We start from the raw sequence: 23,665 nt of genomic DNA, 5'->3' as shown, positions 1-23,665 counted from the left end.
TATCCTGTTGTAATCTAGCTTTGATGACATTAAGCGATTCGTCGATAGGCGTATTGGTAAAATGGGAGACGACGTCATGCGAGTTATAGATTTCACCTTCCTCTATCATGACTTCTGCTAGACTTTCCGCTAAATCCTTTGAATTGGTGACATGATGTTCAGTTCCTCCCACCAAAGGCGACAGAATGTCCGCTAAGGCTCTCGATGTTTGATAGCCTATGGTCCCTGTATAGTCTACTATCAGTCTCACTTCATTACCGGGTTTGTGTATTTTTGGCATGCCATAAATTCGCGGTATATTCTCCGCCGTAGGAAACAGTAGATCATACTGATATTTTTCAATCTTCTTTTCTTTTTTCAACTTGGTAAGTATGGCTACCAGTTCTCTTTTGTAGCGTTGAGTGGGATCAGAAGGCAACAGTTCGTATGTGCATTCATCCGATAACATTTCATGAATTTTGTCCTCATATTCAGCTGTATCCATAAGCACTGTAGCTTTGCCTTTGTCTGCAGGCATGACGAGTATATAGATTCTTCCTTCTTAAGATCTTGAATAGCACGCCTTTCCTCTGCTGAAATGTTCGATTTCAGGGGGGGGGGTGTGGGGCGAGCATATTACGTAAAACACCAGCGATTTTGGATCTGAGAACCGTGGCTTCATTGTTGGAAAGCTTATGACATGCTTGTTCAGTCGCTACAGTGTATTCCTCGTATGGGATTTTGTTTGGCGCCGGCGAGAAATTCAATCCTTTCGCCAATACACTTTCCTGTGGTTTTGTAAGCTTATGCTTAGATAAATTAATAACCCATTTCTTGAGCTGTTCGCCGTTTAATTCAACATTGTCTGGGGTATTTCGCCCTCCTTTCGAAGTCGGAGTAAGTTGTAATTTTTCCATCTTTTGTTGATGCCGCCATTTTGTTTTGCAAAACTCAGTTTCTGTTTTATGAGTCACGTGATCGGTCACCTGACCAAACAATGTTTCCGAAACCGGGAATTTAATTCGGTCTCAAATTTCGTTTTCTGATCTTTAAAACTGTTAATTTTATTGGTGGTGACTCTGATTCTTTCGCGAACAAGCTGTTGGCGTGTGTTGTTCACTATATCTCGTGCCCTAGCGGTGTTGATGGGACATTTTATCTGGCGATTTTCTTGCCAATATTTTAATAATCACATACAGTCTTGACAGTTCTGTCCATAATTCTCACGTATATTCTTGAAGAGGTTCATTAGATTTGTAGAAACTCATAATATACATTTCCTCTTGTCAAAACCAAAAGTTATTTACTGACCTGACAGTTTTCGACCATCTTGGGCGATGATCATCTTCAGAGTGATGTTTTTCTCTCCAACTTCATCTGTTTACCAACAGAGGCGCACCAGCGCCAGAAGTGGGGGCCATTATCTTAGCCACGTGATACGACCCACTTCTGGGCGCGGGTGCGCCCTCTGTTGGTAAACAGATGAAGTTGGAGAGGAAAACATCACTCTGAAGATGATCATCGTCCAAGATGGTCGAAACTGTCAGGTCAGTAAATAACTTTGACAAGATGAAATGTATATTATGAGTTTCTACAAACCTAATGAACCTCTTCAAGAATTTACAACTATAATGAACATTATTAGTGTGAAATTGTTGAAACTGTTTTTTGTGTTGGTTTTCAGGTTATCAGATGTTGATGAAGTTGGGCTGGCAAGAAGGACAAGGTCTAGGCAAACAGGAGCAGGGCATCACTGCTCCTGTTAATAGGTAGGTAAAACTATTTACCAAGTCATATCCACAATGACTGTTTCACAAGCTGAGCTATAGTTCCTGACAAACTGTCTCAGACACGGGTTACTCACTAGACTTTAAAGCACCTTTTAGATCCAACATCAGACAGCATGCACATATTTGCATTCGTACGACTGCAAATCAGAGGTATAGCTACAGGTGGATCCAGGAGGGCCTGCACCCCCTCCAAGAAAGGACACACTGCAGGATGGTTGCCCTGTATAGTGGGTTTGGAGTGGGCACCTTGGACCAAAACCCCTTCTTGGCCCACATGTTACATAATCAGCCCTTTATGGTCAAAAAGTGACCAAAAAAAGTAAGCCAAAAAACACCATATTATGCATGTCGAAGGTTAATGGCTATTTATACAGTGCTAGCATGATGGTCCTGGAGGTATTTTCACAGGGAGAGGCCTACATGGGTCCACTGCTCCCCACTCCCATGACAAAACTGACAACGGCCAACCCTGTCTGTCCTGCACTGTGTCAGCTCCAAGTCTCTCCAACATGCTTGTGCACGTGAGTGCCCTCTGTTTTTTGACCTGTGTCTAGACATGAAACATCTTGGTTGAACAAAGTGGTGGTGGGCGTTTATTTGAAGGGGGCGACTATTCGAGGAAATATGGTAGCAATTTTCTTTGTTTTACTTCATTTGTTGGCTCGATATTAAAAGGGGAACATAATGTGGTCAGTGAAAACTAAAATTTTGTGGAACACAAATAAGAATGTATTATTTAAATTGTATATAAATTTGTTAAACATTTTGATGCAGTTCTCAGCACTAAATATTGGTGAAATTTAGATCTTAAAAAGGTGTAAACCCAATTTAGTCACCTATAGAAGTCAGTGAATGCTGTACATGCAAAACAAATGCTGATCCACCACATGGAAAATGGCAGCTAGATGTATATCAGGGAATAAGCCCAATCGCCATTGTAACTTCCAGTTTTTGAGAGCAGTTTTGGGACATTTTGACCTCTGACATATCGGGGTAATTGCTGTAATTATTATTTAAAATCAATTTTTAATTTATTATTGTCATAATTTTATCATTAAAAATATTTTAATATTTTATTTATTCAATAACAAAGTGTTTTGGGTTTGTTTTCATTCTGGTAAAACATTTTAGATTATATTTGGATGCACAAAAACCAATTTTTCTGAATTTTCCCAATAGGTCAGGGTGTCCCAAAACTGCAAAAAATGCACAATGCATTGCAAACTTCCAATGCCGATTTGGCTTATTCCTTGAGATTTATTTTAAAACGCCGAGTGCTGTTTTAATAAGCTTTATACTATCTGCAACATCAATTTCACCAAGCTTTGCTATAAAAAGTATTGGAACAAAAGTTGGAACAATTTTCACAAATTCAGTGTGTTCCAGTAGGATTTTAGCATTCTTTGGGACCTTAAAAGAAAAAAACCTACCTTACTGACCCAAATAAATTTTGAGCTGAAAGGGCATACAGACATTTTTGGCCTTAAGCACATGCAGTAGGTTGTCAGCTAATTTAGATGGTTCTTAAGATTTGCAGACATTCAAAGACGTTTCAAAGACTTTTTAAATCATTTTTGAGAAGGACAGAGATGCGCAATGGTGTACACAAAATGCAATCTCTGTTGTACAATTGAACAAACTTTGCTTACAGCATCACAATAATTGCTCTGAGCCTCTGAGAGCATGATATTACTGTATGTGGGTGATAGAAATATTGGTAGAAATTGGACTTTGGAGACAAGTTCCTGCATTACATTTGAATATCTTTGTATGAGGGGGTTTTATATTGCTGAAAATCATGAGACACTATCTGATGCAACCTGAGACCAAAGGAGACAATTTTGAAAGTTGAGTTGCTTACTTCAATATAATAACAATGTGCCCAGGATCTAAAATTACTATTACTAAATTCTTTAGTCGTTGAGCTAGACCTCCTCAAATTTGCTTTTGGTACCACCTGGAATGGGAGGAGCAAAGCTACACTGCTACCAGGGGTAGTTGACATCATGGGAAAAATGCATGATAGCAATTGAACCAGAGTAGCTTTTGGGTGGTAAAGGTCATCAAACTGATCATTACTGCCCCTATAATATACATAACTTTTGTTACCAGTGTGTTATTATTTTTTAAGAAAAATGCAAAAATAGTCACAAATTTATCAAGGGGTGTAGTACCACCTTAATGTTTCCCTATAAATTATATCCCCATCAGGTATGGTTGACATTCATTCCCATGCACTATCAAAAGAACAGAAAGCTAACATGCATTGACTTGCCTTTAAATCAACTTGATATTTACAAATCTTGTTTCATGTGTCCATGGCCATTTACAAACATTGCGTTGTATGCATGCAAGAACTGCTTGTGAATTAAGAGTAGAAGAGCTGCTTCATGCAAAAAGCATTTTTTGTGCACAACAACCAGCACATATCAATATATCCTATCCCAAGTTGTTTCCCTGACAGTTAATTTGTGTGCATCTTTGTTTGTATAGCAAGTTATTAGTTTACAGAATGCTCAGAAGAATGCTAAATATCCAATGGACAGACAGAATTTTGCAGACTTTCAAAGATGAAGAATAAGTGACCTCCTTCAATTTATATGTCACAGCAACCTTGTACTAATGTTGCTGAATGCCAGTGGCGTATCGTGGCCGCCCCTTCCCCGGGGGGCTGAAGAAAATCCAATTTTGCCGCCCCTTCCTCAACAGCCCGAAAAGGTTGCCCCAATTTTTTTTACGGTCGTTTGAAAAAGTTAAGAGCAAAAAAAAAAAAGGATTTATAGGCGCTACCGCCCAAAAGCAACACATTTTGATGTATAGTACAATTTTTTCAAAATTGTTTATCCTTTCCAAACTGTTCCCGCCTTTTTTTCTTTCATAATTCTTTTTGCCGCCCCTCTTCTTCCGCCGCCCTCTTTTGCCGCCCTTCTTCTTCTTCCGTCGCCCTTCATTTTGGCCGCCCCTGCTTTGACCCCGGGGTCTGGTGCCCCAAAGCCCCCCCAAAATAGGCGCATGAATGCACATTGTGTATGTAAAATGCAATTTCAGGTACAATTGAACTTGAAGTGTTAAATTGCTTGTCACAGCATTGCAATAATTGCTCTCTGCCTTTGAAAACATGGTATGACAGTATGTGGGCGATGATTTAGGTAGAAATTGGACTTTGGAGACAAGTTCCTGTATACATTTGAATACCGTACCTTAAATAGATATCTTGCTTGAGGGGCTAAAATTGTCACGATTATGTGACTATTGCATTGCATTATTACACCAGCAACAATTTGTAGCTCAGGTATGGTTGACATTCATTCCCATGCACAATCAAAAGAACTGAAAGCTAACATGCATTTGCCATTGACTTGCCTCTAAATCAACTCATCTAAAAGCACTTGATTAGAAATTAATAACTGTGCTTCTGTTATTTTTGGAGGGCATTGTGAAAAATCTAAACATTTTGCGTTTTTACAAATAAGCCTTGATATACAGTAAGCCAAAGAATTAAGGTACCAGTTATGTTCACCCCTGTATATCCTAAATAAAGACAAATATGTCAAAATTAAAACAAGCAGTCAATACCTGTACTCTGTAGCTCTGATTTAAGACCTTATTTGTTGAAATTGGTTGAGAATTAAAGAAACGGTGATCTAAAAACCTAATGAAGAAACAAAATCAAAAGTTGCACTTTTGTGTTCTAATCAATGAAAGCACGGCGCTAGTTTTAACGTGCTATAATGGAAGCGCAGCGCTAGTTCTCTTGTTCACGAACGCTTTGTGTACAAATCAATAGGGCATTTAATGCAGCAAACTGCAACTTTTAAATTGGTATCTTCCTTGGGTTTTGGGATCGCCGTGTCTTTATTTCTTGAACAATTTCAACGAATGAGGTCTTAAATTCAAGCTAAAAGATGCAGTTATTAGCTGCTGGTTCCAATTATGACATATCTGTCTTTGTTTAGGATATACAGGAGGTGAACATAACTGGTACCTTAATTTTTTGGCTTACTGTATGCAGGATATGTTTGTTTATTGAAGTTCAGTATTATCAGTATTTTGAAAAACATTGAAGGCATCCTCCTCAGCAAATGTTACAATATGGCTTCAACTGATCAAAACAGGAATTTTCACTGTTTGTACTTTGTGTGTGAAGCACAACAACCAAGGCATTTTTTAATAAAACAATGAAAGAATGCTGTACTAATTTGTCATAATTTTAATAAAATTCAGCTTTTTTTTATCAAACACAGTGTCATCTCTGATGAATACTATAGCAAGTTGGCTTGCTGAAATATTACAAACAGTAGCTATATTGCTTGTCTGTGCACTGACAGACAATGCTATTCCCCGGTGGGTTCAGTTTGTATTTAAAGGTAGGACGTATGACCGTTCCAGGATTTGAAAATGACCCCTATTTCACGGGGAATCGAGGACATTTGCAGCAATTTTACCCCCAAATACCTCCCCTATTTTTATCATTTTGAGGACGCATTTTCATTTCACCCCCTTATTACGAGGAATCGAGGACATTTTTCCGAAATAAATTTCCCTATTTTTACCATTTCAAGGACGCTTTTGACTTTCCCCCCTATTTCACGGGGAAATGAGGACAATAACAAAAACTGTAGCGGTAAAACGCGGACGAAAGTCCTAGAAATACACCCTATTTTCCATTTCAAGGACAATTTTGCCCCAAAACACCCCAAATTTGGACAATCGCGAAACAATTTTGTCCTCGAAAATTCATGCGGACATTTCTTGAAAAGTACCCTAATTGGAACCAGCATGCGTACACATTGTCAGTGAAGACTGAACCCACCGGGTGCTATTCACACTAGCTATGTTGATAAAACATTGCACTGAATATGTCTGTATGTGTCTGCTTTAAGTGCTGTGTCATATAAATTGCTCATGAAATTGATACACTATTGTTCACATCCATAATGTATATTGCCCATGAATAAGATACGCTATATAAATATGATATATAAAGGTGTATATTATTCAAATATCCAGGCTATGATTTTACCCTTGGCAGTGGCAATGTGATTATAGTACCTTCTTTGAGTCAATAATTTAAATATTGTTTTTATTGTATCTCGAAATGTAATGATGAGAAGTATACATTTCCAGAAAGGAAATGATGCAAGGAATCCAACAAGCATAACAAAAATATACAGGTCTTGAGAAAATCTCAAAATTTGATGTTTTTTACAGACTCGAGGAAGGTATACAGACTATAGTTAAGTGTGAGTCTTTATAAATCAAATCTGTTATTAAATTTATATATGCTTTTCATGTTGTTTATGGTCAAATTAAATGCCCATGTTGAAGAGATTCAATGATAAGAGTTGGTTTCTTGATTAGTGTTGCTTTATATGTCATGATTATGAATGATAAAAGATCCTAACCAAATATTTGTGACGTATTTGTACATTTACTAGTATGAAGTAGTTGAGAAACATCTCTCGTAAACATTACAAAAAGATTAATTTTTGACACTTAAATTATATCTTTAATGTTGCAATTGGTTATTTCAAATGTAAATCACTCATGTATGTATATAGAAAGCAGTTATTCAGCAGGCATGTTGAATATAACAGATTATTATATGAGTGGCACTTTTTGAATGTAAACAAAAATGCACACAAGGCAGCCATTGGATAGGTCATGTTTACATCTGAACCAGTGGCGGCACCAGGATTTTTTTTTGGAGGCATGGGGAAAATTAAACAACACATTTTGCACTAAATTGCCACAAAAAGATTGTCCATAATTTAGTTTTTTTACTGGGGGGGGGCAAGAGTTCTGACTGGGGGCATTTCCCCATACCCCCAGTGGCACTGGCACTGATCTGAATTCTTCACATAATGGGTATCTTTGTTTAATCATGGAAGTAAGAGACATGGAAGCTGGTCGATCCAACACCTATTGAATTATTTACGTAACATTCTATAGAGAGTACGTATCAAGCTATTGTGATAACAATGTAGTCAGCGTGTCTTTGATGTGGATCAGACTTGTCGCCTTTATTGCCAGTTCGTTTATTTACAGGTTTATTATTTTGAGCAAAAATCGTGTTTTTCTTGATTATGTTTCAAGTATGTTGTTTTTATTCGGAAAAAAGTGGCAGGGATGTTAGATTTGTAATCCATAATTACAGAAATCCAATAAATATAACGATTTCTAACCTATACTTACAGATTTTCTTAAACTTCAAAATATTGGAAATCATGCATTTATGTCTAAACCGCTAATTAGCGGTAATAATTGATATCGCACTTGGCACATGCGTTACATTATAAAATGAATCCGCATCTATTTGTGTGCCCGGGGCTGCCCGAAATTGCTGTTGACCAGAATGTTCCAGAGTCGGGTATTATCTTTACATTTTGCGTAAAATAAATTGTATTTCATTTCATTTTCTGTTTTAAAACTGCTATCTGAAAGTCTAGCATATATATACATTTAATCGGCAGGTTTTCACATAATTACATACTTTTAATAAAATTGTATAAATTAAACTGATAGCATTCTGACCATTACGTAGGGATTTTATAAAATCTGTTTGTGTTCATAAAACTAGTCATGCACTGCCTCGTACTGCTATTGATTTTTAAGCGGGAACTTTGATTTTAGACATGGTACACGTTGACCATGCGTTGACTCAATTGTTCCACTTTCACCTGTACTGCTTTTGTTCAGTATCGCGGCAAGTATGATACTCACTTTGATGTAGTATTTGACCAGCTTCCATGTGTATTACTTCCATGGTTTAATAAAGATGTATCATTACCTTTTGACCAAACCAAATAATGTACTCTTTTGTCTTTATAGGGCAACCCAGAAAGGAGACAATGCTGGTCTTGGAGTAGATCGGCCTGATGGACTGACAGAAGATGATGCTAGTGATGAATTCCAGGCATTCCGTAAAAGAATGATGCTGGCATACAGATTCAGACCTAATCCACTGGTAAGCTGTGTGTGTGTGTGGAGGAGTGTATGTACTTTTGTTTGGCCGATCCACCTAAGGATATCCCCCCCCCAAAAAAAAAACACCTCTAATTGGGGACAACTGCCAAACAGTTGGTGCTAAATAGCATGTTAAAACACTTGTGATGTAATATGAGGCATTTCTTGGATATTAAGAAATGATCTGAGCATTTTTAAACAGATTAAAATATTAGAGTATACACTGCTCAGAAGCAAATCAGACATAAAGTTTTTATAATCCATCTAATAAACCCATTTTCAGAGTACATGATTCAGTAATTAACCGAAAAGTAATAAGCTTCCTTCTGATACCAGAATCTCAGTTTTGATGAAGAAAAATGGGGGGGTGAGGCTGTAGATTGGGTCAATGACCTTTAACAATGCAAAGTACTTCGATAAACATACATGTGATGATAGAGGATCCGTGCATGTATCAAACGTGGTATTCAATTTACTGGTATGAGTCTTTTGCTCTGGAAAATCCAAAAACAGGTTTTCAATAATGCCAATGTCACACTAAAAGAGGGACAATAAACTTGTATCGCGATGAAATTTGGTGATGTAGGTGTACCATGCATTATGTTACAAAATTTGAAACATTTGAAAAATGGTTGATTTATCTATTTTTGATATTTTCTTAATCATTCTGGAACACCTTGTAGATTTTAAAAATTGATGAATGTTCTCAATCATCCAGTTTTAGCAACATGAAATTTGGAATTCAATCAAAATACTGGACTTACTATTTTTAGCAATGCTACGTTGTGTGTGATACCTACCATCACACTTCATCGGCCATGGGACAGATCCATCAAGCCGATCCCTAGCTGTCTGTCACATGACCAGCCCAGCGGGTTAGTTGCCTGATGAAGTGTGATGGTAGGCATCACACGCAACGTAGCATTGCTAAAAATAGCAAGTCTAGTATTTTGATTTAATTCCAAATTTCACCTTGTAGATTACTTTTGCAACAGCTACAAATGACTTTTGTCAAAAAACAGGGTAGCCGATGTTATATATAGGTTACAGGAAATTAATACTGCTTCTGCTGATGTTTTGATATCAATTCAAGCTTTGCAATTATATGATGTTTTATATATACGTTTGAATTAGGCTACATAAATAGTCATGTTTGTTTCCCACGTCTACTGGCAATGTGATGATGGCAGGTAAATCAATGTATTCATGGCATTGGTAGACTCCCTGAAGATATAATGTTGTAAGATTATGTCTACATAATTATGTATACACTATTTTGTAAAGATGTGATGATGACGTGATTCAATTAGCCAATTAGGGAAACCAACTTCATGTTTATGTCATAAACTGCGCCAAATCCGGCAATGCAATTTAGATCTTTGCTGTAGATGATGACGCTTCAAGTTGTTTGTTTCAGAACAATTACAAAATAAGCTATAATTTTCAAGTCAAAAAATACATAAACATTGGTCTTAACCCTGGAATTATGGAAACTTTTGGGCCTCATAACTGTTAAATTGTTGTTATGATCTAAATTATATAAAAGTATACATATTAATGGCAAAGACTTGATCAATCCATCAGTGATCTCAAATTTGGGCAAATATGCTCAATTAAAAAAATTAAAAAAACATTGTGTTTTTGTTTTTTGGCCCAATTTTTTCAGACAACGTAACAAAAAATTCTTGAGTAAAATTTTGTTATTATAAATTTTTTTAAAGTAGATCTAAATATCTAGGACCTGTTTTTTATTTTTTTAATTTTTAATCAACTTAACCAAAAATATTTGAAATTTTGAATATTTGAAAGTTTCTGCCATTCTATACTTTTAAATACATTAGACCAACAATTTTAGCAGCTATGAGGCCCAAAACTCTCCATAATTCTAGGGTTAAGACCAACCTGAAAAAAATACCTATTTTGAAAATATAGCATACATGTAAAGAATTGTATTGTGCATTGATTTCATAAAACCAGTGATATTGTATAGAAACCAAATTATGTAAGGGTGTACACCTGTAATATAAATGCTTGCTAATTGACGTACTCTACAAAAACATAATTTTTTTGACTTACTCCCCATTCCAGTAAAATACAGCACTAATTTTTTGGGATTAAAAAAATATTATCAAGTTCTGTCAAATGAAACATAGCTCAATCCTATTAAATCATTCATTTAGTCCTACATGTAACTGTAGATGAAAGAAAAAAGTTCACTATTTCACTAATTTCTTGAAAAAAGACAAATTTGTCACAAAAATCACAGACTTGGAACAAGTCTAAGCATTCAAAAGCTTGAGTATATGCCGAAATTTTCACTTTTTTCACTTTTTTGTGTTACTTTAATTAAATGGTTGGTTATATAAAGAATGAAACATGTCTTTTCCAAAAATTAGAATGCATAAAATAAACTGAAATTAGTTTTAGTACAAATATTTGAGCTTGATTGTCACAGCATACGAAAAACACCCTAAAATGCATGTTTTGGCCCTTGTTTCCAAAAATTGGTTAAATATTAAGAAATATTAAAACTAACCCAAAAATGAGTATGCATAAACTGAAATTAGTTTTTGTACAAATCTTTGGGCTTGATTACATTGGTTCTGTATTTTTCTGGAATAAGGAGTAGGAGCTTCGCAAGATAGTTCGATAGAATGCAAAGTACCATATTCATTCCAATAAGCACCCAGGGCACTTAACAAAGTCATTTTGGGTGGGCGCTTGTTTTATGCATGGTTTACCTAATTTTTTTGTAAGGGGCGTTTATTAGAGACAAATTTATGTACACTATTAAAGGGTCCTGAGACGTTTTATAGTAGCTTTTCTGGTACAGAAAATGTATTACAAGCCTGGATTACAAGTTTGCACAGGACTTCTAATCTCCCAGCTATTTCACATCGACTTCTATCCGTCACTTCAACATTAATGGTACCCTTTAGCAAATTGAAAATACCCTGGGTGGGCGCTTATTGGGGCATGGGCGCTTATTGGAACAAATACTGTAATTCAAAATATACACTTTTTAGAAGTGGAAGGTCAGATGAAGCCACCCCATAGAGTTGAATGAGATTTTGCGGACAATTGCCGACTAGGACATTTTGAAAGCTTAGTTAAATCTGTATATAAAAAAAGTCATACTGCTCAAGACAAATATGGTCAGGGCTTAATTAAACTAAACATTGTTTGTAAGCCTGAAGTTTAAGCCTATGTATCTTGTATTCTTTCTCTTTTCGAAAAAACACCGATATTTTGCCTGGAAAGTATAAAGAGATTACCATTTACATTTGACTTCTGAAAATGGCTCATGTAGCATACTTTTACATCCACGTTGTTAATGAAAAGCTGATCAATTTTCTTTTGATTACAAGTTTCATAACACTTTCATTGAATTTGGGGAAAGAAATGATCTGTAACAGGGGAAAATATTTATTCAAGTACATGTATGCAGCTGATAAAGACCCGTGAATGATTTAAATATAGAATGTATTCTGTCATATCTTAAAATAAATGTGATAAATAGAAATCTTTCCAAAGAAATGCCTCTCATAATTACAGTTTATGTAAAATGAATGGATAGGATTAACTGAACACCACTTTAAAAAGCCCCACTTCTTGCTGAAGTCAAATTGATCTTTTTTTGGCCAAGTAAAACACCTGATTTATAACAAGTTTGTAAGCTTCATTTCCTGCCATTGAAGCTTTTTTAGGAGCAAGTTGCTTGTAAATTGATCTGTTAGTGGTTGAGGAGCAATGAATGATCTAAGTGTAACCTCACACGCAATCCACCTGCGTAATTCTGGCAATTTTCTTGTTTGAATCGCATCATAACCATAACACTTAGTGATAGTACAGAGTGGTGGCCCTATGGCTATTGTAACTGAACACAGCTAGCAATTTACACATGTATATTGGAATTGGGCTCAAATTATCATCTAATATAAAAGGCATCATCCGTCATGAGGGATTTAATTCCAGTAAAGGTCGTGCTAAAGTCAAGATAATGCCCAGTTTTGATAAGGTCTTAATAAAGGTTGAGATAGCCTGACAACAGTCATGACAGAATCTTAACTCTACACTGGGCCGGTTGTGTTAATGACTTAATTTAATCACTCATTTAAGTGGTCAGTTTGAGATGCATTGTAGCTGTTCCTGTGGATGCGCAGTCGAGGTAAACATTACATATTCTTACCACATCTATGGCAATATAGCTGCGAGCTATTAAAGTTATCTCCAGATGCAATAAGGCCATGGTAAATTCATGTGTTGCTGGTCATGATTAAGGTTGTGGTAAGTCACATATGGACAATCAATTTGAGTTCAGTGCCTGCTCAGCTGGAGCCATAATTTACAAGAGCATGGTCAGATCAAAGATGCTCTTACATGTACATCACTGTCAAAGCTAGATGATGTCCATAGATACTAGACGTGCCATTAGCATAGTAGATCTCCCCAGGGAAGAACCCCCTTCAAATTCATCTTGTAGAGCAGTCCCGGGCGAGCAGTTGGAGATCAACGTTCCATCTGATGTTACTATGGCAATGCTCCAAATCTATTGTGCTACAATCCAGAAAAAAAATAGTTGGCACACTTGCACTAAACAATGGAAATGCGTGCCCTATCAAAATTGGAGAGGCTAGTGAAACATGCATGCAATATAAGTGAAGTACAGACTCCCCCTATATCTCACCTTCCCCACTCCCCATCCTTCAATGTTGGAGGGTCTCACGGACCTGTTGACAACATGGCTTGGTCCAACATTGAATTGGGGAGCGGGGAAGAGATATACCAAAAGACGGGCTAAGTGTGCCAACCTTTTTTTCCTGGATTGTCCGAGTCAAATCCTAAATATTGCATCTGTTTTAGGTTTTTACTCAATAACTCTGGAACGGAATGTTGTATTAACTTCATATTTCACACAAAAACATGTAAAGGATAGGGCTTTACGATTAGCAAAAAAAATCAGAAAAATGTATTTGTTTATTTAGGGAGTGGTCATTAAAAACATCGCTAATGCTTGGTTTTGCGTCATGGCTTGGGTCTGAAATTACGTGACAACTTTTTGGCAAGAAAGGAAGAATGATTTTTAAATGCAGTATTACATCGAATTGCGTCTAATGCAAATGATAAGTAAAAAGAACTGAATGAGCAATTTTCAACCAGCTATTATTACTTCAAATTAATGTAATTGCACCCGTATCATATAGGGCAATGTTATGTATGTCTATATAAAAAAAAACATCATCGTTGCGGCAATTATGGTGATATTTGTACAGTGCCGTAAAATAAAGGCAGAAATAGAGAGAAAAAAGACGAACATTGGCAAAGATTAATAGAATGACAAATATAATATGATGAAGGATATTGTAAAATGATAATAATAAAGAAAAGAAAAAGAAATATAAATATATTCTGGGGCTCGAACCCGGGCACCTGCGCCTGTGTCAGATGCCCCAACCATTGCGCCACAGAGCTCTGTATCTTCAACAGGCTTAAACTATAATATAATGTTATTCGAGATGCATGTATATAAATATCGCTCTACAGATTTATATACAGTCCAAAAATCAAATTTTAAGGCTTTTGTTTCATTAATTGTATATTTATCATATAACAGGTGTTGGCTGACATTGTGCTCCACATTTAGTTTAGTTTTTGGCCGGGATAAATGACTTCTAGACAAAAATCGAGCGGTATACACGCCTTTGAAGAGTAAAGAATTTTAATATAATATTACTTTCTTTTCTTTTACAGACGTGTATATCGCTCGCTTTTTTGTCCCAAGTCATTTATCCTGGCCAAAAACTGAACTAAACGTGGAGCACAATGTCAGCCAACACCTGCTATATAATAAATATACAGTTAATGAAACAAATGCCGTAAAAGTGTGAATTTTTGACTGTATATCGCCTGTTGAGCGATATTTATATACGTGCATCTTTAATAGCATTTTATCAGAGTTTAATATTATTAATATGAATTTTATATATTGAAATGAATGTGAGCATTGCTCCCTGAATATTTGGTGGCCATACCTATTATGCTTTTTATTTTATAAGCCAAAATATGAATTTAGATGCATATTTTTGGACGAATTATCATAGCTTTAAACTACGAAAATAATCGGCAATCATATAATATTCTTTTGACTTATCCCTTATTTCACAATATTTGTTATTAATATGAATTTCATATATTGATATGAATGTGAGGAACATTCCCTGAAAATTTGGTGGCCATACCTTTTATGGTTTTTATTTTATAAGCCAAAATATGAAATTAGATGGATATTTTTGGAATTGATTCAGACAATCCAGGAAAAAAATAGTTGGCACACTTGCACTAAACAATGGAAATGCGTGCTCTATCAAAATTGGAGAGGCTAGTGAAACATGCATGCAACATAAGTGAAGTACAGACTCCCCCCCCCCATATCTCACCTTCCCCACTCCCCATCCTTCAATGTTGGAGGGTCTCACGGACCTGTTGACAACATGGCTTGGTCCAACATTGAATTGGGGGAGCGGGGGAAGAGATATACCAAAAGACGGGCAAAGTGTGCCAACCTTTTTTTCCTGGATTGTAGCTACGTATACTATACCTGACCAGCTCCAGACTGACCATCGTCTTTGTTCAAATTCCAAGATATGACTTTGTTAGTCATTCATGAATGGTCCTTCAGGCACCAATCTGTCAGCTTTACGATAAAAGCTGTTAATGCCTTGATGTGCCTTGAAATAAAATAAAAAAGTCGTAACAAAGAAACACAATTGACTTCAATAGTCTTTCAATAAAATCAATGAATTGAAATGTGTGAACTCTTGCCTTCTCTAAGTGCTTGCAACAACAGCTTTTTCACCATTTTTAATTTGAAATAATTCAATTAGTACAATCTATCATAGGATATAAATTGGTTTAGCAATCTTATCACTGCCATCAAAAACACATGTGATGCTTCCTGGATATGTTGTGCCTTTATTTGGTTTTAGCAATTATAACACTGCTGTTGATGCTTCATTGATACTTTATGCCTTTATCGCATGTTTCATTAACTCTTAATTGACGAGGTGCAGTTGCTGCTTTAAAGTGCAGCAACTCATTTTTGACATTGTTTTTTTTATGATTTAAGGCCACATTTTCATAAGTCAACATTCTTGGAAAACAATTTAAGGTTCTGAGAGGTAAAATACTAGTGTTAAAAAAACTTAAAAATGATTGTAAACATTTTTTTCACTGCAAATATAATGCTGAAGCTGTAAATCAAAAATTTAACTTGGAAATTGGAAAAGCAAATATGGACTAACTCCAGAAATCCAAAAAACGATGCAGATGGGGATAGAACCAACAAAATTTTTATACTGCCTAATACATTTTAGATTTTAGTACAGTAAAAAATTTTATTTTCATGGATTGTGTATCATTTCCCGCAACAATTAAAAGATTATTGGTAATGGCGAACTGTTGTTAGGAGCACTTTTTTTAGTATTGTTTACTATTATTTTGTGCTGATTTTGCTAAAGAATAGTGAAAAAATACTGAAGAATGCACCACAATTTACTGAAAGTGACACATGGTAATGCACATGTATATATGAGAGTGTGAAAATGGATTTTGTATGGGAATGCTGATTTTAAGTTTGAAATATACTTTCAAAATAATCTGATAAGAAACAGGTGGAAATAATTATAATTAAACCTTTTTCACAGCACTTGTGATTATCTGATAAAGGCAATGTTTTTTGCTTTAAGAAGCGAGCCTTTTTTTTTGCCCAATGATCTTACCAGGCTTGCAATGTGATTAAATATATGTGACGTGTCATGTCAAAAGGAGACACTTTTGGGCAGGATCGTAAATGGAGAAATAGCCAAAAATCTGCCCGGGTGATTTTTTCACAATTCGGGTCTGTTGCGAATTTGTGATGTTATTAATGTTAAAAATATTGTCTGATATTTTCAGACCGGAATATAACTGGCATCTTTTGAGACATTTTTCAAGGTAATTCCTACTCTCAACATTGTCAATAATATTTTTAAAGGCCGATATCTCAATTTCCAATTTTATAATACCATAATTTACAAACTCAATATCTTTCCTTTGGAATTTCCAATTTCATTGGGGAAAACGGCGTTGTGGAGCAAAATATCTGTATATTTAAGATATGTAAAAACCTCAAAATTGATAACCTGCCCAAAAGTGTCTCCTTTTGACATGACACGTCACATATTTGCATGACACAAACAAACACTTGTGCAAGGTGGATGACTTCTTTCACACATAATTGTTTAATTTATTGTTGTATATATATTTTTTTTCCAGAACAATCCTAGAAGACCGTATTACTAGAACAGTGAAGTCACAATTCGTCACCCTACTATGCTAATTGCCTAAGTCATTTCTTGTAATTTTGAGAACAAAGAACAAAATGTGGTCGAAGCATGCATATCTTGTACTTTGTTCTCAAAATTACAAAAAATGACTTAGGCAATTAGCATAGCAGGCTGTCGAATTGTTCTTGTTGCAAGATGTAATCCTGTCGTGCTGCAAAGTGTTGATAGCTGCTGCTGACATAGATCTGTAGTCATCCATCTATTGTCACACTCAATGTGAGCTTGTGCATTAACAGGACTGACCCAAGCAAGAGATTATTGGATACTTGTGTAAATAAGTTATAGTTAAGAGTCCATTACAAAATAATCTTTCTCACTCATCTGCTTGCTGATCGTGTCAGCATTGGCTGATTAAGAAAAGGACATTTCATGGACACTGACATTTAGAGTACTGTAAAAGCGGAATTTTTTTCGCAACTCCAATTTTCGCACTCAACCCAGATGCCGCAAAATAGAATCGAACAAATTATTTATTAGTCTATGTAAGAAAACTTAAAGCACAAATTTAAAAACAAGCAAAATAGTTCAAAATCAGACTTATCGACTGCTCAGTGCCAGAAGTGGGTAAGTACAATAGCTCTCTGGTGAATTTGACAATTTACACTCAGTGTATTTGTAATCTATATATGGCAGCTATTGCACTTACCCACTTCTGGCACTGAGCATTCGTTATAACAACCAAACAGGTGCGTATGAAGTAGGCTAAGTATAAGTACTAAAATTTTGTCATGAACTGTTTCAAACTTTTAATATATCTACCAAACTATTTTTTTTTTTAACTGTCAAAATGTAACTTACCTTAGCATCAAATCATAACCTAATGAGTAAACACAATTTTATTTTATTATTTGTAAAGACGTGGATGCAAATGCAGGTTATTAATGTCGTATAATATTCAATTTTTCCAGGGGAAATGATAGATAAAAGCTTTATATTATTGTGGTTTATTTTCAAATTTAAAACAAGAAAATGGGACACAGATGGAATTAAAAAAGTGATGCTTATGAATGAGATTAATAACTTTGTATCAGTGCTTTTAAATGTACAAATCAAAACATGTTGCTTGTATCTTGAAATATCCATAAGGGCTTTGCCACTCTGGATATTCCTCGGTTTCAAAGCAAAATGTTAAAAAAAATTAAATACCCTCAAAACAAAAAATGAGTAGTTGTTAACCTCTAAGAAATACAGATTTTGTTATCACACATTACTACTATTAAAGTTGGTAACTGAAATATGATTTCTAGCTATAAACAGTGATGAAATGTCAGTTTCTGTAAAACATTGTTACTGCATTGGATGTTATTAAAGACATAATGTAGATAAAACTGTTCATAAGAAGGCTAATGTTGTAGTCTCAGGGCTCATATAATAAAAGTCAATGTAAAATTATTGTAGAACATATCAAATTTTCCAAATCTGTAAGCTTGTATCTCGCCTCAAAATAGTCTGTGACTTGTATTCGCTTTTCAAATCTTGGTGATTTTCTCCCATGTGAATGTAAGCATGGATTTGAGTGACAAACATTATAAGACAGCAATTATCTCATCCATTCTAGTTCGATACACCTGTCCGCAGGGTGTGCATATGACCACTTGATGTAGAGATGTTTTAGAATAAAGCATTCAAATTGTGAATTACAAGTAATAATGGAATATCTGGAGGAGACATCTTATCACTATGGACCACATAGCCTCATCCCAATGGCATACTCCAATAACCTCAATTAAACAATCATAGTGCAAAATTTGACCTCAAGTTGCAGAGTATGAGTGTTTGTACCCAAATTGTTAAAAGTCATTCAATGAATGTGCAAATGTATGGTGGTTAAAGAACTGTGCCCTGATAGATGGGCATGTTGTGGATCATAGTGTAGCTGGAGTAAGAAAACGAAAATTAGACTTGCATTTTGTGAGTGCTCACCTGCGGATGTAACCATACACTGGCCATTTAAACTATTTTTACATACTCTGACACAGTTTTACCTTCATAGTTGTAAAATACCAATAACCTCAGAATGTATTCAACCAGGGTATTCAACAGCACATACCTGCAAAACATACATTTGTGATGTATTTCTATTATCGTCAATATGATTAGAACAAGAAAAAAGGTGCCTCAGTTTACCCCTAAGATATATTTTAAGTTAACACTTTAGCACAAATCTGGCTGGAAGTATTTTCAGACGAACTGACAAAAAAAACCCGACATGTAGGGGTTATGAATTTGGACAACACCTGATATATACTTCACACAAAAAGTATCAGTACACTTAGAACAAAAGCAACATCTTATAGAAAATTAACCTAAACTACCAAATAAGATAATCAATTAGATGGGTAATTTTATTCTGCGTATTTTGATATCTCGTTCGCACAATGCAACTTTATTCTGTAAAGTTATACAAATTTGAATGGAAAAGAAGAGCATTTCAAAAATGACAAATTTTGGATATTTCCTCATTCAGGGCGATTTGGCTTTTGTAACGGCTCAATGCAGCATGACACTCCAGATCAACACTTGCTTACTCGATATGGTCATAATTAGTATGTTTTTAGAGAAAAGTCTATGTAAACTTTTGTCACTTTCGAAATGCCCTCTTTTTTTCATTCAAATTGGGAAAATAAAGTTGCACTAATGAGGTATCAAAATACGCAGAATAAACTTCTCCAAGCAATAATTATTTTATTTGGTAATTTAAGTTTAGTGTCTTTGAGATGTTGCTTTGTTTTAAATGTACAGATACTTTTGGTGCACAGTATATTTCAGTTTGGTTTGCCAATCTTAGTCACCATCACAGCCGCTTTCTGTCATTCATCAAACCATTTTCAGCTGAGTAGAAACAAGGACTCCTGCGATCTGCAATAAAATTTTTAATTTGTCAAAATCAATTGAAGAAACTTACTAATTTCTTGCTGACAGTTTTGTCAGTGAACCACTGACTTTTTCAAAGCTTGTTGATGTTGTGATGATCAAACAGCTGATGAATGGCGGGAAGTTACCTCACTTCCGGTAGTGATGTAGGGAATTGGCTGTTGCTTCTGAGATTTAGCGGGTCATATGGTTGCGGTGCCTATTAATGTGCATTGTGCATTCAAATTTGCCCATGTGTGTGGCAACAACATTTTAGTTTGTTTAGGTCTGTTTCTGAAGCATGCATGCCACATAGGTATTTTAATTTTTGTGATTTTGTTGATACATTTATACCAATGATTATTCTTTGCTGAATGCTAAATGTTATGGATGTCAAAAAAGAAAGAACAAAGTGTTAATTAAATGAAACAACAATACTGTGTAACATATTTCAATAAAAAAAATGGTTAATGTATACAGTGCATAAGTTATATTATGTATCTATAAAAACATGGCAGAAATGTTGCCATGTTTAGGGAACAAACCAAAAGATCGATGACGTCCTATAAACATAACTAGTTTTGTTTCTCGGCCGACCCCCTCTCTCCCTGCCAGAAACGTAATTCTGAAATGTTGAAAATGTTGGGTCATATATTTAAAGGTATAATCGGGGTATAGTAAACTGGACATATGGTTATCCCTTGTATTGTTTTGGGTGGGTAAATATTAAATAAAGACTGCATATCAACAAAAATATGCTGATTTTCTTACACATTCACAAAATTGATATGAAGCCCAATAGTTTATTCCAGGACCTGCTACAAGCTTATTTTATAAGTCTAGTGGTTCAGAGCATATCTCAAGGCCAATCACATGTAGCCATAAAATTAAAAATCAACTTTACTATTGTTACATTGCAGATAAAAGCCTTAGAGTTTGGTTTCTTCTTTATCTGTTTATTAAAATACTAGTATACATTTTTGCCTTACACATGTATTACATGTATCTGAAATTAATTTCAGTTCAAAGCACGCCTCAAGGCTAATCTCAGGTAGCTATAATATTAAATATTAATTTGGCTATTGTTACGCTACAGATAAAAGCTTGGTTCCTCCTTTAGTGAAAAATCACCAAGGTTGACTATAGTTTGATGTTGTCACTGGTTTAACACATAAATACAAAAATTGAACAAATAATTATAACCAAATAAAATATGCACCTCAGAAAGAGACAAAATTTCGCTTAACTTGTAGCACAGTCAAATTAAGGAAAATAAGCGGTTTAACTTTAACCCACCACTAATTGCAACAGAATTCATTTATTCACCATTCATATCAGAAAAGCATATTAAATAACATATATAGCAAAAGTCCCCGAAAATCAATTTGTGGAACAGCGCCTAATTTGCATTAAATGATTAATCCAAAATGGACGCTTATGCAGGGGGTGAATCAAGTTGATCAAATCTTGTTAAAACCCATATCAATTATTATTATTCTCACCATGAAGTAATTGTCTATTACTTCCATGTTCTCACCATATTTCATCAGAAGTATAATTTGATCAGTCCTTCAAGAACATCGCCCAATCCCAGCACATGTAATTCGGAGTGTATAGGACCTACTTCACTTTGAAGTACTAAACTGAGTACGAGCGAGTTTGTAATTATTATTGGCGTAGGCCTTTATCATGTTTATGTATTTTATTTGATAAGTACTCCAGTTCCTTCTCTTTCCAAAACTGGGTCATTGTTTTCGCTTGGCTAGCAAGTTCAAATTAAAATATGCAAATGACGAGTAACCGATACGGGGTTTCATGATAGCTGAGTACGAAAGTTTTGAGTGATACCAAGCTGAAGTCTTTGTCGCATATATTAATTAATAGCATGCGCCCTTAATTGTTTGCGTCAATGTATTCAACTGATGCAAATCATGGGGGAATGTTGAATATTGCAATATATTTATATTTTTAAAAACGGTTTTGCAATTTTCTTTTGTAATAAGAACCATATTGATGAGGAAAAGTGGAAAACTTACAAATATATAATGACATATTCTTCGATGTTTTTTTACAAACGTAATCGAGTATTTTTACTCCCTCCCCCCAAACGTCATTAATCTTTTGGCCTGTTCCCTTAGGTGTTTATGGAAATGAAACAAATAAACTAGATAGAACCGTGTAAAATCTGGTACGTGTATGTTATTTTTGATATTGTTGTTGGTCACATTGATTGAAAGGCTATCTTGCAATTGAAAGGACAGGTTACGGGCAAGGTATTTTAGAGCATTGAAGCCATTGTATTATAGCTGTACACCCCTCTATGGAGGTTATGACTTTAATCTTCCACACAGGGAGTGTGAATGTCAAATGGGGTTACCTGAATGGGTGACTCCATTTGATATCTACACTCCCTGTGTAAGGTCATGTCTTCCAAGGGGTGTATGGATTTCAACTGGAATAGCCCAATTGTTTTAGGAAAAGGTACAAATAAGCGTGCTAAGGGTATATAGGGTAGTTGAGAAGAGGGCAGTAGTGGTGCCAGGGGGCGGCATGGGGAAATTCCCCAGTTAGAACTCTTGCCCTCCCCCCAGTTAAAAACCCAAAATACATTAAAATTCCACTTTTTGTGGCAATTTTGCCCTGAAATTCACTTCTAAGGAATGTTTGATCACATAAAATCGATAATATATTTCCACCATAATTTCTATGCATAATTGATTTTATGTCATCAAACATTTGTTAGAAGTTAAACATTACTGGAAATACATGTAGAATGGGAATAGATTAAACAACGAAGACATGTTACATATAATATTCTGTGTTGAATACTCTGGAGTCTGTATTGCCCTTAAGAGAAAGGGGATTGTATTCAGGAAAATGAGTATGGCCATTGGGTCTTTGGTGCTTGTGCAAAAGTAAATTTCTGTGGTTCATTATGTATAAAAACTAAATGAAAATTTGTCACAGAACAATTTCTCAAATTCTGAAACAAAATCGGTGACAAGTGATTGATGTTTAACCAGATACAGGCATCTCATTAGGCCTAAGATTGGATCATCTCAACTGATTGCCTGGGGAGCGCAAGGTGATTACGGCAATTATATCCTTCCCACAATCTTGACATGGGTTCTTTCCCCATTGACTTTTACTAATGTTTTTCCATCCACATCTTGTTGATTTCCCTCATGACGTTCCCTACTGTATCCGTTATTTCATTCACATATCAAATTATAGTGAATCCTGATAGCTTGATTACCTATTAGGTTACTCTACAGCTTATATGCTAATACCTTGAATGACATCCTGAAAGCAATGAACCTTTTCCTATGTGTACTCGTACTGCAGAAGTATGCTATGATCTTAACTAATTTCATTCTTTTGTTGTTTTTCAGGGCAGTCAGCAAATGTGTTGGTTGAATTGTAATGCCCACCAAAATGTTCTGTTCCTAACTGGCTTGTGAATTGAGTCATTTCAGGGGTCGGTTGGTTTACCTTTTTGCTCTATGAAAGTCCTGTATAGGTTAAAAACCATAGGTCACTGAAAAAAGTTGTGATTGACTTTTTTGATCCAAACATCCATCTTAGTAAACTGATACACTTTCCAAGATGCATATGTCAATTTTCAAAAAAAAAAATCCATGTAAAAATTCCTTTTTTGGTCAAAACTGAACAAAAATCACCAGAAAATGGCAT

General features: G+C 35.3%; 1 protein-coding gene across 3 annotated transcripts in view; it reads left to right on the top strand.

The window, feature by feature from the left end:
• LOC140159336 (SURP and G-patch domain-containing protein 1-like) overlaps positions 1–20,384 on the top strand; it is a 46,219-nt gene extending 25,835 nt beyond the window's left edge. For 2 of the 3 annotated variants that reach the window (XM_072182784.1, XM_072182780.1), the window contains exons 10-12: positions 1,664–1,748; positions 8,601–8,736; positions 17,049–20,384. In XM_072182784.1, the coding sequence (XP_072038885.1) occupies positions 1,664–1,748; positions 8,601–8,736; positions 17,049–17,075 (248 nt within the window). In that variant the 3' untranslated portion in view covers positions 17,076–20,384. The remainder of the gene's footprint in view (positions 1–1,663; positions 1,749–8,600; positions 8,737–17,048) is intronic. The other variant, XM_072182781.1, reaches the window with a different exon arrangement.
• Positions 20,385–23,665: the final 3,281 nt, after the last annotated feature.

Source organism: Amphiura filiformis, chromosome 8 (genome assembly GCF_039555335.1).
Source record: "Amphiura filiformis chromosome 8, Afil_fr2py, whole genome shotgun sequence".
NCBI classification, from domain to species: domain Eukaryota; kingdom Metazoa; phylum Echinodermata; class Ophiuroidea; order Amphilepidida; family Amphiuridae; genus Amphiura; species Amphiura filiformis.
This window is presented reverse-complemented; position numbering and strand designations above follow the sequence as displayed.